Source organism: Columba livia, chromosome 20 (assembly GCF_036013475.1).
Source record: "Columba livia isolate bColLiv1 breed racing homer chromosome 20, bColLiv1.pat.W.v2, whole genome shotgun sequence".
Lineage (NCBI taxonomy): Eukaryota > Metazoa > Chordata > Aves > Columbiformes > Columbidae > Columba > Columba livia.
The window spans coordinates 4,449,180-4,462,798 of record NC_088621.1 but is presented as its reverse complement, the minus strand read 5'-3'; the positions used below and the strand labels follow the sequence as shown (position 1 = coordinate 4,462,798).

Below are 13,619 nucleotides of genomic sequence, written 5' to 3'. Positions count from 1 at the left end.
GCTGCCCACATGCCCTATGTCTGTGCTTCCTGCAGGGACACAGTGGTTTCCACAAGGACTTTGCACCCATTAGCAGCGCTCGAGAGGGTGCGACGCCTGGCTACAACCTTGGTATTTCCCCCCTGGGCTCTCGTGATCCGTTTATTTTGGGGATTTGGGGTTGCGCCTCCAGGAACAGTGGGGTTCGCACGTGGCAGCTCCACTCTCCGTGTCCCGCTGCCGCTGATCTCCCCAGGCTGGCGTTGGCAGAACAGCTGTTGCTCCAGCTTTTTCCCAGTTCTGGAATTTGATGCTGGGGTGGGAAGATCTCGCTACCGGCCTCAGCGGGTGGGAGAGGGGACGCTGTGCCAAGCCACACTTCTTGCTCAGAGGCCTTTTGCAGGAGTTGGTGGCAACGCCCCAGCTCTGGCCGCTGCCCCAAACCCTTCGGCACAGGAACCCGGTTATCAGAGAGCCAAGCTGTGATCACTGACCGCCGTGCGGGGACACAGGGAGCATCTGCCTTTGTCCCAGGGCTGGAAAAGCTTCTATTGTCCCTCTCCAAAGGCATTTGAGGAGCCTCCAGGCAGGGACAAAGCCCCCGCTGCTCACTGCCATTGCTGGGGGTTGGAGAAGGAGCTGCTGGGGGAGCACGGTGCTTCTCCCAGCCTGGGAAAAGGTTGAGCAGAGGAGAGAGCTGGGGTGATGTGGTTCATTAACTGGTCCTCCAGAGAAGTACACCCCTGGGGGCTGGAACTCAACCCCCTGTGGCAGGGTGGCGAAAATCAGGGCTCTGGACAGGAGCTGCGTCCCCAACCAGAGCGGCAGCTCAGCATCCCTGGTGCCCAGGAAGGTGACATGCGGGCGGGAGCAGCGAGGGACGGCTCAAACCCACTCACTGCCCATTTCTTTTTGCGCAGAGGTTTTCCCCCGGCGCAGGTTGGCTCTGGCGCCCTGTGGAGCTGTGCACTGGGACCAGCCGAGTGCTGGCTCACAGGTGCTCCCCTCCCGCAGTCCCATAAATGGGATCAGCCCCGGCATTCCCCTCGGTCCCCCCAGGGTGACCCTTCCTCCCCACAGACACAGACCCAGCACCGCACCATCTGCTCGAGCCACCAGCTTTATTACACAGCCCAGACCTGCGCGGGGCAAGGGGGAAGTCAGGTCCGCAGCCCCGGCTCTTGCGCAGGCTCTGCCTCAGCTTTGCTTTTCAGCCTCTTCTTTCTGTATCTCTCCTTCCTCCTCCTCTTCCTGCTGGCAGTGGGGACCGGGGATGGGGGGGCTGGGGCTCGTTCCCTGCCCAATTCCCCCCATGCCGGAGCATCGCTCAGGATGGCATTGGCTTCCTCCAAATCTGGCAGCGGGACCCGTGGGTCCTGCGCAGTGGGAGCAGCGGCTGCAGGACGGCTCAGCTCCCTGTTTTCAGAAAGACCTTTCTTTTTCAGACCTTTCCCCTTCTTTTTCTTGTCTTTCTTCTTCCGCTTCCTCTCTTTCTTGGCTGCCTTGGGGGGAATCAGCGGGCGGACAGGTGCTGGAATGGCTCCTCCTCCCACGCTGCTCCACGGGGGGCTCAGAGGGACCCCCTCAGGCCTCGCTGCCCGGTCGATCAGCTCCCCGCCAAATTCATACAGCACCGGTTCCCTGGGCACCGCGACAGCCACCGTGTTGTACGCCTTGCACCTGCGGAGAGTGCGGGGTGAGCTGAGCCCCCGCAGGGCTTTGGGGGACCGATCCCTGCAGTGGGGGCACTCACCAGACGTAGAGGTAGGGCTCCACGCACTCCTCCTTGTAGGTGAACTCGAAGCAGGGCACCTGGATGACGTTGAAGAAGGCCTGGCCCACCACCCGCGACGCCGTGTCGTTCACCCGCCGCAGGCACTCCTTCAGCCTGCCACGGGGCACAGTGGGGTGAGGGGGCTGGCAGGGGCTGGGACCCCCCCAGGGTTGGGGGGATGCTGTGGGGCACAGTTGGGCGCAGGGCTGCTCACCGGCGGTCGCAGTCACAGTGGCTGATGGTGTGCCAGCGCAGGTTGCGGTACCCGTAGCGGGCGGTGAAGGGGTGGATGACGTGCTGGCAGTGGTCATGGTCCCGGCAGCACCGGTCTGTGTCCCGATGTTCCCCTACAGGGAAGGTGTGGGGTGCAGGTAGGGCTGGGGCTAAGTGGGGTTGGGATTAGGGCTGGACTGGGGCTGAGCTGGGCTAGGACTGGGATCAGAATTAGATCGGACTAAGAGGGGACTGGGATCAGACTGGGATGGGTAGATGCTGGGACTGGACTGTCACTTGGATGGGGACAAGGTTGACACCAGGATGGGGACTGGGGCAGCACCAGCACCACAGTGGGGATGAGACTGGGACTAGGCTGAGATCAGAGTGGGGACCAGGACTGAGCCAGGATAAAAAGAGACTAGGCTGGGATCAGGAAGGAACAGGGAGTGGACCAGGTTGGACCAGTGCTGGGATGGGGACTGGACTTGTGTGGACCAGGACTGGACAAGCACTGGGATAGGGACCAGGCTGGGGACAACAATGTGTGGGGACCAGGATGGACCAGCCCTGCGATAGGGACTAGACAGAGACGACCTGGTGGGCTGGGACTGGGGCAGCACTGGGATGAGGTCTGAGCTGGGAGAGATAGGGACAGAACTAGCACACAGATGGGGACTGGACTGGGATGGATGGGGACTGACCCAGCACTGGGATGGGGACTTGGGCTGGGCTGGGGTGGAGCAGCACTGGACATGGATGGGATGGGATGGGATGAGATGGGATGGGATGGGATGGGATGGGATGGGATGGGATGGGATGGGATGGGGACAGGTAGCAGCGGCCCCGCCGCCCTTACCCAGCTGCTCGTAGGTATCCGCGTTGCTGCCCGCTCCGCACCACAGCGTCCCGGGGTAGGTGAGCCCGCGGCGGGCTCGGGGCCGTCCCGGCGGGGCCGCTCCGGTGCCGGGGGCCGCTCCGGGGGTGGCTGCCAGCAGGAGGAGGAGCAGGAGGCGACAGAGCATCCCCGGCTCGCACATGGCACCGACCCGCCCGCCGCCGTGGAGCCGCCTTATAGAGCCCCGCAGCCCGCCCCCGCGGGGCGGCCCGGCCCGGCCCGGCTCCGTGCGGGGATGCACGGAGCACGGGGAGAGCCGGGATGCTGGAGCCGCTGCCCGGAGCCGCGGCGCATTCCGGGTCCCGCCGCCCGCGGCGAAGGGGTTACCGTCCCGGTGAGGCCGGGCCCCGTTGCTGTGGCAGCCGGTGGGGTGATGTGCCGGGGCCGGTAACGCGCCGGCCACAACGCGCCCGCCCCGTGACGCACCGGCCCCCGCACGACCCCCGGCCCCGGAGCGGCCCCCGACGGGAGAAGCATGTTCGTGTGGCCCCGTGTCCCGATCCACGGATGCTCCTGCAGCCCCATGTCCCGAGCCACAGGTGATCCTGTGCTCCCCCATCCCTGTCCCACAGATGCTCCATTAAAGTCCATGTCCCTGTCCTATAGATGCTCACTGCAGCCCCACATCCCCATCCCAGTGATGGTCCCTATAACTCCAAATCCCCATCACATTCATGGTCCCTATAACTCCACATCCTCATCCCAGAGATGGTCCCTGTTACCCCACGTCCCCATCCCATGGTTGCCCCACAGTGCCTTTCCCAGGGGCAGCCCTGGTGCCCTATGCCCAGCAGGGCTGGCAGCCACACGCGCCCAGCGGGTCCCAGTGCAGCTGCCAGGACTCGCCCCCTTTGGCTGGTTCCCCCACCACAGAGCCCATTGACAATCCAGACACAGAGCTGGCACAGTGGGTGGCCATGGGAGCCAGTGCTCGGTGAGGCAGGATGGTGCCTGGACTCCCCATCGAGGACGTGCGCAGCCTCTCAAAGCCCCTGCGCTGCCCAAAACCCCAGGGGCTGCAGGCTGAGCATCACCCCAGCTTGCTGACCCTTGCACCCATGGGGTGCCAAGGGCATCATGCTGCCCGTGCTGTTTCTGGTGCTGGTGCTGGGTGCTGGAGACACTCATGCAGGGCGTGAACACCCCTGCCCTGGTGCTCCCACCACCCAACAGCCTGGCCGGGACAGCAGAGCCCGGTTGGGGACGTTGCTGGCCCGCAGGCAGCACTCCTGCCTGGCACCCGCCCAGGGCCCAGCTGGCCAAGGGTGCTGGCGGGTGCTCGGTGCCGCAGGGGCTGTCCCCGCTCAGCTGTCGCTGTCTGTGACGCTCCCTGTGACGGTCCCGCTCGGCTCAGCCCCGCCACCAGCCTACCCAGGTACAGAGCCGACCCAGGCGCACTGGGACCCCGGGGTGCCCACGTGAGGGTGCGGATGGGGAGGGTGGGGGGCACCAAGATACAGGGAGCCCTGAAGGGACTGTGGGTGGGGGGGTCTCAACCCTGATGCACACTCAGTGCTTGCAGTGCCTGAGGTCCCCACGCATGGACCTGTGCCACGTCCCCGCCACCCGGGAGAAGGGCTGGTACCTGGCGCTGATGGCTCCCAATGTCAAGGGTCCAAACTACGCCTGGCTGGACCCCTCCCGGCTCTACTGCCACCCGCAAGTACCCAACACCCGGGGCAGAGGGCACCTGTGGAGGTGCTGGGGTGGGCTGCAGCTCCACAGGGTTGTTGGGGCACCCGCCTGTGCCCGTGGGCACCAGCACGTGGGCTGTGGGTGCCCATGATGGGCTGCAGGCACCCAGCACCTCCGCTCTCCCCTCAGGGCTTGCAGGACTGTGTGGCCGACCTGCTGCAGCCCTTCCAGGGAGACCCCATCGACATGGTGGCCGGCATCGATGCCATGGGCTTCATCCTGGGTGAGCAGGGATGCGGGTGAGCCCAGGGTCCCCGTCCTTCAGCCTCACAGGGTCTGACGGTGCCGTGTCCCTCCCCCAGGCGCTGCTGCTGCCACCACACTGCGGAAAGGCTTCCTGGCCATCCGCAAAGCTGGGCACCTCTGCGTGCAGACTCTGGAGCAGCCCTACAGCGACTACTCAGGCCGGGAGAAGGTGATGGAGGTCCGCACCGACACCATCTCTCCAGGTGAGCCAGCGGGACGCTCCCATTGTGGAGGAGGGGGTGGCCAGCATGGGCACCAGGCGCTCAGCCACAGCCTCTGCCCCTCCCCAGGTCTGCGCATCCTCCTCGTGGACCAGTGGGTGGAAACCGGGGGCACCATGCGAGCGGCCATCCAGCTGGTGGAGCGGCTGGGAGGGGTTGTGGCAGGTAGGAGGGGGTGCCAGGGTACCCCAGGGTGAACCCATGGGTGCAGCAGGAACACTGCCCTGCACCCTGGGGTGGCCGGTGCTGATCCCCACCTTGTTTTGCAGGCGTCGCCGCCATCTGCATCGAGGACAGCGAGGGCGGGCGGTGGATCCAGGAGCGCTACAAGTGCTCCCACTGTGTCCCCCCCCGCCTGCAGCCCCGCTTCAACCGCCACCAGCTGGGCTGGGAATGATGAGGGGCTGGCACCCCACGTGTCGCTCCATGTTGCGCAGGGCCGCTGGTTCTTTGGGGCAGGGCATCTACCACCCCATTTAGCTTTCATCGTACATGAGATAGTAACCCCCACTTGGTGGCAGCCGTCCTCCCCTGGCTCCATCCCCCTGCCTCCCCACAAGACTGGGGGGTCAACCCAGGGGCAGCCGCAGTTGGCCTTGGCCCCCAGCCTCACACCTTTGTTAAAAAGCATAAAAAAGGTTTTATTAAGATAAACGAGAACGCGAGAGCATCTGCCCTGGCGAGCAGTGCCTGGGTTTGCATAGCTGAGGGAGCCGCACGGGTGCTCCTGCCCACGCGGCTGTGGGTGCCCGGGCAGATGGGGGGCCAGGGGTGGCAGGGATGGTGCCTGGGGGCCAGCCGAGGCCACCCCTCTTTGGTCCAGAGGTGTGAGTACCTGGGGGGGCCGGGGGCTGCCACCTCACTGGCAGCACTTGGGTTTCTTGCGGGGCGCTGACAGGTACAGGTCGCTCTCGTTGCTGCTGATCCCTGGAGGGGCACAGGGAGGGTGGGTGTGGGATAAAGGGGGGACACCCATGTGGGGACAGCTCGGGGTACTCACGCACGGTGTCGCCGATCTTGCGGGCGCTGCTGCGCTCCAGCTCGGCCAGCACGCTGCTCTCAAAGGTCAGCGCTGCCACGCGGAAGAAGAAATCCCGCACGTTCTCTCCTGTGCCGTGGGAGGAGACCCCCTGAGTGTCCCCTTGCCCGGCCGGACCCCGGGGTCTGCATCCCCCACCTGGACGGGGACCCACCGGTGAGCGAGGAGACAGCCCAGTACTCTGCCTGCATCTCCTGGGCCACCTTCAGAGCATCCTTCTCCATCAGGCTGTACTGCGCTGGCGTCTGCCGCCGGGACAGGATGGCGGGTGGGTGATAGGGACAGCCCCGCCGAGCCGGGGCACAGGGAGCTCATGGGATGGGGGACACACTCACGCTCAGGTCCTTCTTGGAGCCCACCAAGAAGAGGATGACGTTGGATGGGTCATTCTCCTTCAGGGCATCAGCCAGCCACTGCCTGCGGGGGCCACTGTCACCGGCCGGTGGCCAAGTGCTGCCCTCTCGCTCGCACACCGCAGCATCGCTGGCAGCCTCACACCTGCCCGGCTGTTACCCCCCAACCATCCCTACCAACCCCCACGCTCAACCCCAGTCCCACCTGGTCCCTTTGCCCATGTGTCCCCTACCGCGTGTGCTCCAGGGACGCAACGTCGTTGACATCGAAGACGATGACGATGGCTGGGGAGGTAAAAAGAGGGGTGAGATGGGAACGGGGGCAGCCGGTGGGGGTGGGACGTGGTGGGGACCTCACCTTGCGCTCCCCGGTAGTAGGTGGAGGCGATGCACTTGAAGCGCTCCTGTCCGGCCGTGTCCCACCTGGGGGGTGCGGGAGGTGAGGGGGGGCTGTGGGGTGCGCGGGGAGGGGGTTGGCACCTACTCACAGCTGCAGGCTGAAGGGCACCCCCAGCACCTCGAACCGCTCCATCTCAAAATCCACCCCGATGGTTGCCTTGTAGTTCTTGTCAAAGGTGTCCTTGCAAAAGCTGGGGGGGGGAAGGGTGTCAGCAGCCCCCCTGTTCACCCTCCTCCACAACCGACCCTTGGGGACTCAGTGCCCCCACCCTGAGGGTGCCCAGCACCAGGATCCAGCCAGAGACAGGCTCAAACCAAAGTGCTGCTGTCCTTTGGGGGGGGGGGCCTCTTCCCCTGTCCCCCCCACAGACCCTCCCCAGGGGGGTCCCGTTACCGGTTGATCAGGCAGGTCTTCCCCACCGAGAGGTCTCCCACCACGATGATCTTGGAGATCTTGAACCTGCCGGGCAGGAGGACACGTGGCCGCTCAGCGGGGTGGGGGGGTCCCCGCCTGCCCCCCCCAGCCAGCCATGGGGACAGAAGAGTTCGTGGGGTGGACGGGTGTCGCCTGCAGCCCCCCGTGTCCTGCAGTGCCCTGCAGCCCGGCTCTCCCGCCCCGCCGCCAGCCGCGGCACAGCTTGGACCCTCTTTCCCCCCCTCCGCACCAAATTCCTGCGCCGTGACGCAGGGCTCGGCACACGGGCAGCGCCGGCAGCCACGCGGCGTCAGGGACCCCCCACGCGCGGCTGGTGGGGCCGTGGGTCCCTCATCACCAGCTCCCCCTTCCAGCCCTGGGGTGGGGGCCCCCGAATCGCCCCAAACTCACCCCACGGTGCCCGTCCGCTGCTCCTGGCAGGCGCTGGCCACCCCGGGGTGGAAGGCGGGGCGGGCGTGCAGGGCGGCCTCCTTCCGAAAACACTGGCCGGGGGGACAAAGGGGGACACCGGGGTGAGCACGGGGCTCAGCGAGGCCACCCCTGGGTCACTGTTGTCCCCCCCCAGCTCACCGGGGGCAGGTCGGCGATGACCCTGTCCCTGCGGACCGGAGCCAGCATGTTCATTGTCCCGCGGGGACGCCTGGGTGGCGGGGGGAGAGGGGACAGGCCAAAGGCCACCGTGAGGCCTGGGGACAGAGGGAGCGGTGATGTCCCCGTATCCCAGCTGTCCCCATGCACAGTGTCCCTGATTATAACTGTCCCTGTGCCCTCAAGCAGGGCTGTCCCCCTATCCCTATTGTCTCTACATCCCTGTGTCCTGGCTGTCCCCCTATCCCCAGGCGTGACTGTCCCTGTGTCACAGCCACCCAAAGATCTCTGAGTGTTGCTGTCCCCACATCCCAGCTGTCCCCGTGTCCCAGCCATCCCTATGTCCCAGTGCATCCCCCCATCCCTGTGCCTGTCTCTTCTCTTGTCCCAACTGTCCCCACAGCCCAAGTGTGCCATCCCAGGGTATGGTTGTCCTCACGTCCCAGCTGTCCCTATGTCCCCAGATGTGGCTGTCCCCATGTCCCAGACATCCCTACATCCCTGCACACCAAGGTACCACTGTCCCTGTGTCCCAGCTGTCCCCACATCCCAAGTGTGGCATCCCAGCGCACAACCATCCCTGTGTCACACTGGTCCCCGTGTCCCCAAGTGTGACTCTCCCAACATCCCATCCATCCCCAAGTCACCGTGCCCCACTGGTCCCCATGTCCCCATGCATGCCTGTCCCCGTGTCCCGTTCATCCCCGTGTCCCACCTGTATGCCTGTCTCCTTGTCCCACCCGTCCCCACGTGTGCCTGTCCCCGTGTCCCCCCATCCCATTCACGCCCATCCTCGTGTCCCCATGTCCCCACACCCCCGCGTGTGCCTGTCCCCAGGTCCCCCACCCCGTGTCCCCCGTGTACAGTCCCCACCATCCCCAAGCACATCCCCCAGCCGCATCCCTGTCCACGGCCAAGCCCGCCCCGCCCCGTCCCGGTGCCCTCGGCGGGGGAACATGCAGCGGGTCCCCGTTCCAGCGAACCTCCCGGCTCCGGTAGCGGTGCTCGGCGCCGCCCGCCCAGCCCCGGACAAACCGGCGTTGTGGCTCCTCCCCCGCGGGGGCGGGGCCGGGAACCCGGTTCCTCGGGGGCCGGGCCACCGCGCTGCTGCCCGCGCGATGTGACCCCGGTAACCGCCACACCGGGGCTCGTCCGGCCCCGCCGGCGGGGCGGCGGAGTGGGGGGGCAGCGGCAGGACTACAACTCCCATGAGGCCCCGCGGCGAGGGAACTCATTTGCGCATGCGCACAGGAGGCAGCCGACCAGCACTACCATTCCCGGCGTGTCCCGCGGCGCCGCGAGAGTTGCGGTGGCGAAGGGAAGTCTCGCGAGATTTGGCGCTATAAGCCCGTGCGCGGCGGGGCGGGCGGCCCCTTTCCGCTCCCGCCCGGCCAGCATGGCGCCCAAGGCCAAGAAGGAGGGTGAGCGCTGCGGGCCCGGGGCTGCGCGGCGGCGAGAGGCCGTGCAGAGGCGACCCCCGGTGCGCGGGTGTTCGCGGGGAGGCCGGGCTGAGCGGGGCGGGGGGTGATGGAGGGTTGCGGCGCGACCCTGGGCCGCGAACACGTGGAGGGGCCTGCACCGGCGGCACGGCCCGGTTTGTGTGGAGGAGGGGGCCCCCAAGGACCCTCAGGGTGTATGGGGTGTGAGGAGACTGGGGAGAGAATGAGTTTCTGAGGCCGCTGGTGAGGTGGGAGCGTGGTTTGTTGCGGGGGGAATGGGGAAATTTTATCCCCTTGGGCGCTTTGGGGCGGTCTTGGCTGGGTGAGGGAGCCTGGGCCGCTCGGAGGGTCCTGTTCGTTGAGCTGTGTGATGGGGAGTCCATGGCCCGGTGGGGCAGGTAGGAGAGTGCGTTGTGCAAATCCTGGTTGTGCTGACTGAGCCGTTGTCACAGCTGTGCCTCCGAAGACAGAGGCAAAGGCGAAGGCGCTGAAGGCCAAGAAGGCCGTCCTGAAGGGGGTCCACAGTCACAAGAAGAAGAAGATCCGCACGTCGCCCACTTTCCGCAGGCCCAAGACCCTGCGGCTGCGGCGGCAGCCCAAGTACCCCCGGAAAAGCGCCCCACGGAGAAACAAGTATGTGTGGGGTGTTGGGCTCTGCCCTGCCCAGGGCTTCATGGGGTGGGGACCTGCGTCCTTCTGGAGGTCCCAGGGTGACAACTTTGCTAATATGGTACCCTGGGAGCTCAGCTTCATGTTGGTGACAGAGTGGTGGGTGTTTGGGGTGCAGGTGATGATTTAAAGCGACCAAAGCCTGAGAGTTCGTGATTAGAGCTTTTATTTAGCAGCTGATGCACCCCAGACTTTCTTAGGTGGCAGCTCTGGTATTTGAAAATCCTTGAAGTGCAGAGGTGGCTTCTGCCAGCCTTCTGCTAACCACAGGGTTTGTCTCCTGCAGGCTGGACCATTATGCCATTATCAAGTTCCCTTTGACCACAGAGTCTGCAATGAAGAAGATAGAGGACAACAACACTCTGGTTTTCATCGTTGATGTCAAGGCAAACAAGCACCAGATCAAACAGGCTGTTAAGAAGCTGTATGATATCGATGTGGCCAAGGTCAACACATTGATTAGGTGAGAAAAGAGGGTCATTGGTGGGTGCCTTTAGCAGAAAATGTGAACGTCAGCAGTTGTGGGTGTTCACACTGAGTGTGGAATTAAGCTCCGTAGCATTTTCAGTGTTAAAGTTTTGAGAAATGCAAATTGTGACTGAACACATCTCAGTGGAAGTGGGAAATGTTGGTAGACCTGAGGGTTGGCTGCATCAGGGAGCTCTTTGAACACCCAGCAAGTCTTGTGCAAGTGATGTAAATGTTTTTTTACCACTGAATAAAGTGATGTTTCCAAAGGAACCACTGATGCACACTACTGTAGCAGGAAGGTGGGACAGGTGGGAGGAGTTGTGCCTCTGTTCTGATGCCTCCTCTTCCTCCCTAGGCCTGATGGGGAGAAGAAGGCTTATGTCCGACTGGCTCCAGATTACGATGCGCTAGATGTAGCCAACAAGGTGAGAAATCTTTGAAGCTTTGCAGCTCCCGTTAGCTGCCTTGTGTATTCTGCATCTGATTGTTCTTCGTGGCATACAGGTACTAGTGCTTCAAGCATGGTGACACTTCTGTGGAGTGTCCTCATAGTTAGACAGGATCTGAGTGTTCAGAAGCAAAAGCACATGCTCTAGCAAAGCACAGTTCTGCCTGGAAAGTGGTGAGGTTAGGTGGGAAAAGTTATGGAGAGAGAATTGCTGCTGTTCTCCAGTCCTCCATGGAGGGGCTCCACAGGACCGCAGCAGCTTCTGGGTTGAAAGTGGTTGTTCTCACAGTGTTCTTGGCCAGCGCTGTTGGCAGCTCATTAGAATGGGGGGAATGACGCCAGCGGCACCGCTGCGCAGCTGGCTGGGGCTGAGGGGGGGTTTACTGGGCAGGTGGCTGTGTCTGGAAGTGGCCAACAGTTTAGTCCTCATGGTGGAGGCAGCAGTGATACAAACTAGGGGAGTGTGGCTCAGCGCAAGGGTCGCTGCAGAATAAATGCATAAAGCAGTTGTGTAAGCCACTAGGGCAGGTCTTGGAGGAAGAAGCCTTTCTTGGGAGGACAGGAATTCTGGGGAGATGCAGCGATGGCTGTGGTGGAGGCTCTGCCTTTCCGCCACCGTAACATCTGTTTTAACGTGCTTTCCTTCTTTGCAGATCGGAATAATCTAAACTGCATCCACCAAGGACTGTACAGACAGGATAATAAACCCTGTGACACCACTGAGGGGCTCGTGTGTTTTGTGACAGCGTAGCCCGTGCCAAAGAGAGTGCACCGCAAACTTTTGGGGCTTTGTTTCAGTAAAGGGGGTTCCTCCCTCCCTCGCTGGCACTGCATGGGCAGAGCTCACTGCAGTGTGAGAAGATTGCATGGGCTGGCAGTGCTGTCTTGTGCCTGGGGTCTCCTGGATCGCTGACAAGCGATCTCTGGGCTGTGGGTAGACAAGAGGTGATGCTCCCCAAATCTCAATATCTCTGTTTAGTTACCTGACACCTCAGGTTTCCTCCTGCATTTTGTTGCCTTGTGTAATTAGCATGTGCTTGTGATCATCATTATCAGTGTCCTGCAAAGCTTTGTAGAGCTGATGGGTGCCCAGGTGGCAGACAGTAGCTGCAGCAAAAACACATTCATGGTTCAGATCGGGCACAAGCGGAGCATTGCACCATTTTCCGAGTGTATCAACTATCTGCTTATGCAGCAGGCTTCACTTGATGAAGCCCTCAAGCTAATATCACTGGGGCTTTGCGTGGTTTTTTTGTTTTTCTGGCATGATCCCTTTTCCTTGCACTGCAGTGTGCAAATTGCAGCCTGATTTCCCTGGTACTGTTCCCGTTGTGTTGCCTGTAACCCCACACGGTTCACAGCCCTCGTCGGGGCTGTTTGAAAACGAGCTGCTGTTGCTGCCTCGGCAGTCTTGTGCTTCCTGAAGTTTCTAGATGAACCCGGCTTTTCAGAGCAGAGAGTCACAAGAATTTGGAGCGCTGGGTGAGTAGGTGAAGCACGGCCAAGCCTTCAGGAGTATTTCATCCTAAGTATGTGGTTGGACTTGACTGCGATGGTGAAAGCTGTGAGCAAATATTGATTGATGTAATTGAGCTCTTGGGCAGTGGGGACACAGAGTTCCTTTGAGCCTTTTGCAGGGGGGGGTGGCAGAGTCCTGGGCGGGGTGGTGGATGGAAAGGGGGATCTGTCCCAACTGCTGCTGCTCTGGGAACCTTGGGGTGAAGATCTACCACAAAATCTGTGCAGGCAGAGCTTGGCTACTGTCAGCTGGGGTTGGCAGTGGGGGCTGCCTGGAAGCACCCCCTTTCTCCCTGTGTCCTGTGCAGTGCTTGTCTGGGCTGGGAGGGAGGTGATGCTCCTGCCTGAGCTAAGGGCTCAGAAACTGCCTGGGGGGAAGAGTTGCAGCTTCCCTGGACAGCGGTCCCTCTCCTGACCCTGTTCCAGCTCTGCAAGCACGCTGGGCACAGCCTGGAACCTGGAGCTCACCCCAACCCAGGTCTCAGGGACTTGAGACTCTGAAAGCGAGGGCTGTTGGCCAGTTCTGTGGGGCCAGATGAGGCTAACAACAGGTCTGTGACATGGCCCTGCTGCTGAAAGCCTGGTGGTGCTAGGCCCTGGGACACTCCACTTGCTCCTGAGCCTGATGTTCTGCATGTCTTTGGGGTTCAGGGCACCAGCTTAACCATGGCCTGGGAAGGGGACAAGCAGCAGCAGGGGCTCTGTGGGTCTACCTGAGCCCTGTGCATCCCGCCAGCTGTAGTCACCCGCAGAAAGATGTGGGGAAGAAGTGCCCCTCTTGTAGCGAAGCCTGCAGGTATGTGCTGCAGCGCGGAGGTGGGGAGGGATCTCACATCAGCGTGACTTGCAGTCTGCCCTCACCCTGTGCCCGGTGGCTGCTGCTGTCTGGCGCTCGGCTTCCCTGCGCTTTGCCTCTTGCTCTGGGCTGGCAGCCGGCCCGACCCACTGCTGCCCCAGCCCGGCCAGCGCTGCTGCGGGGAGGTGCTGTGGCTGGAAGTCAGGAGGGGAGCAGGATAGAGCCAGGCTCTTTGCTCTCGGAAGCTTTGTCATGCCTGAGCCTTCCGTGCTACTGTGTGGGCGGTGGGAGTGTGAGCTGGTCCCCTGAGCCTGTGACCTGCCTGGGCAGAGCCATGTCCACTATGTGTGGAGAGACGAGGGGGAAGATTTGGGCTTGATTGTGTGGGGTGGTTGCAGATGGAGTCTGCGCAGAGGCTGAGCTGTTGGGATGTGCGG

The 13,619-nt window shown here is 62.9% G+C and overlaps 4 protein-coding genes and 2 non-coding genes across 13 annotated transcripts; 4 read left to right on the top strand and 2 right to left on the bottom strand.

Moving 5' to 3' along the window:
• Positions 1-1,081: 1,081 nt before the first annotated feature.
• Positions 1,082-3,610, bottom strand: PROCA1 (protein interacting with cyclin A1). Its single transcript, XM_065036945.1, has 4 exons — positions 2,826-3,610; positions 1,968-2,100; positions 1,733-1,867; positions 1,082-1,659 (listed from the first exon to the last, which is right to left on the bottom strand). Exons 1-4 carry the CDS (start codon positions 3,421-3,423, stop codon positions 1,140-1,142), a joined length of 1,386 nt encoding a protein of 461 aa, XP_064893017.1. The 5' UTR covers positions 3,424-3,610; the 3' UTR covers positions 1,082-1,139.
• Positions 3,611-3,784: 174 nt separating this feature from the next.
• LOC106145674 (adenine phosphoribosyltransferase-like) lies at positions 3,785-5,688 on the top strand. Of its 4 annotated transcripts, none has more exons than XM_065036947.1 (6): positions 3,785-4,239; positions 4,378-4,562; positions 4,689-4,782; positions 4,862-5,008; positions 5,096-5,191; positions 5,296-5,688. In XM_065036947.1, the coding sequence occupies exons 1-6, from the start codon at positions 3,942-3,944 to the stop codon at positions 5,421-5,423; spliced, it is 948 nt and encodes a 315-aa protein (XP_064893019.1). In that variant the 5' UTR covers positions 3,785-3,941; the 3' UTR covers positions 5,424-5,688. The 4 variants fall into 4 exon arrangements, with proteins under 4 accessions (XP_064893019.1, XP_064893022.1, XP_013222312.2 ...); XM_065036950.1 differs by having other exon boundaries at positions 4,102-4,239; positions 4,387-4,527; XM_013366858.3 differs by having other exon boundaries at positions 4,106-4,239; positions 4,378-4,527.
• On the bottom strand, positions 5,558-8,941 carry RAB34 (RAB34, member RAS oncogene family). 5 transcript variants are annotated; one of them, XM_065036944.1, is made up of 11 exons: positions 8,825-8,941; positions 7,824-7,939; positions 7,644-7,735; positions 7,212-7,277; positions 6,907-7,008; positions 6,777-6,841; positions 6,652-6,703; positions 6,401-6,482; positions 6,220-6,310; positions 6,027-6,134; positions 5,643-5,953 (listed from the first exon to the last, which is right to left on the bottom strand). In XM_065036944.1, exons 2-11 carry the CDS (start codon positions 7,875-7,877, stop codon positions 5,886-5,888), a joined length of 780 nt encoding a protein of 259 aa, XP_064893016.1. In that variant the 5' UTR covers positions 7,878-7,939; positions 8,825-8,941; the 3' UTR covers positions 5,643-5,885. The 5 variants fall into 5 exon arrangements, with proteins under 5 accessions (XP_064893011.1, XP_064893016.1, XP_064893015.1 ...); XM_065036943.1 differs by having other exon boundaries at positions 7,824-7,893; positions 8,825-8,912; XM_065036942.1 differs by lacking the exon at positions 8,825-8,941 and adding an exon at positions 8,715-8,807 and having other exon boundaries at positions 7,824-7,893.
• A 79-nt stretch (positions 8,942-9,020) lies between these two features.
• RPL23A (ribosomal protein L23a) lies at positions 9,021-11,587 on the top strand. The gene is made up of 5 exons (XM_065036951.1): positions 9,021-9,262; positions 9,733-9,913; positions 10,236-10,412; positions 10,776-10,845; positions 11,522-11,587. The coding sequence occupies exons 1-5, from the start codon at positions 9,238-9,240 to the stop codon at positions 11,534-11,536; spliced, it is 468 nt and encodes a 155-aa protein (XP_064893023.1). The 5' UTR covers positions 9,021-9,237; the 3' UTR covers positions 11,537-11,587.
• Positions 10,061-10,135, top strand: LOC135575939 (small nucleolar RNA Z17). The gene has a single exon (XR_010467392.1). It is a non-coding gene; the product is annotated as a small nucleolar RNA Z17 (small nucleolar RNA).
• Positions 10,635-10,702, top strand: LOC135575938 (small nucleolar RNA SNORD42). The gene has a single exon (XR_010467391.1). It is a non-coding gene; the product is annotated as a small nucleolar RNA SNORD42 (small nucleolar RNA).
• Positions 11,588-13,619: the final 2,032 nt, after the last annotated feature.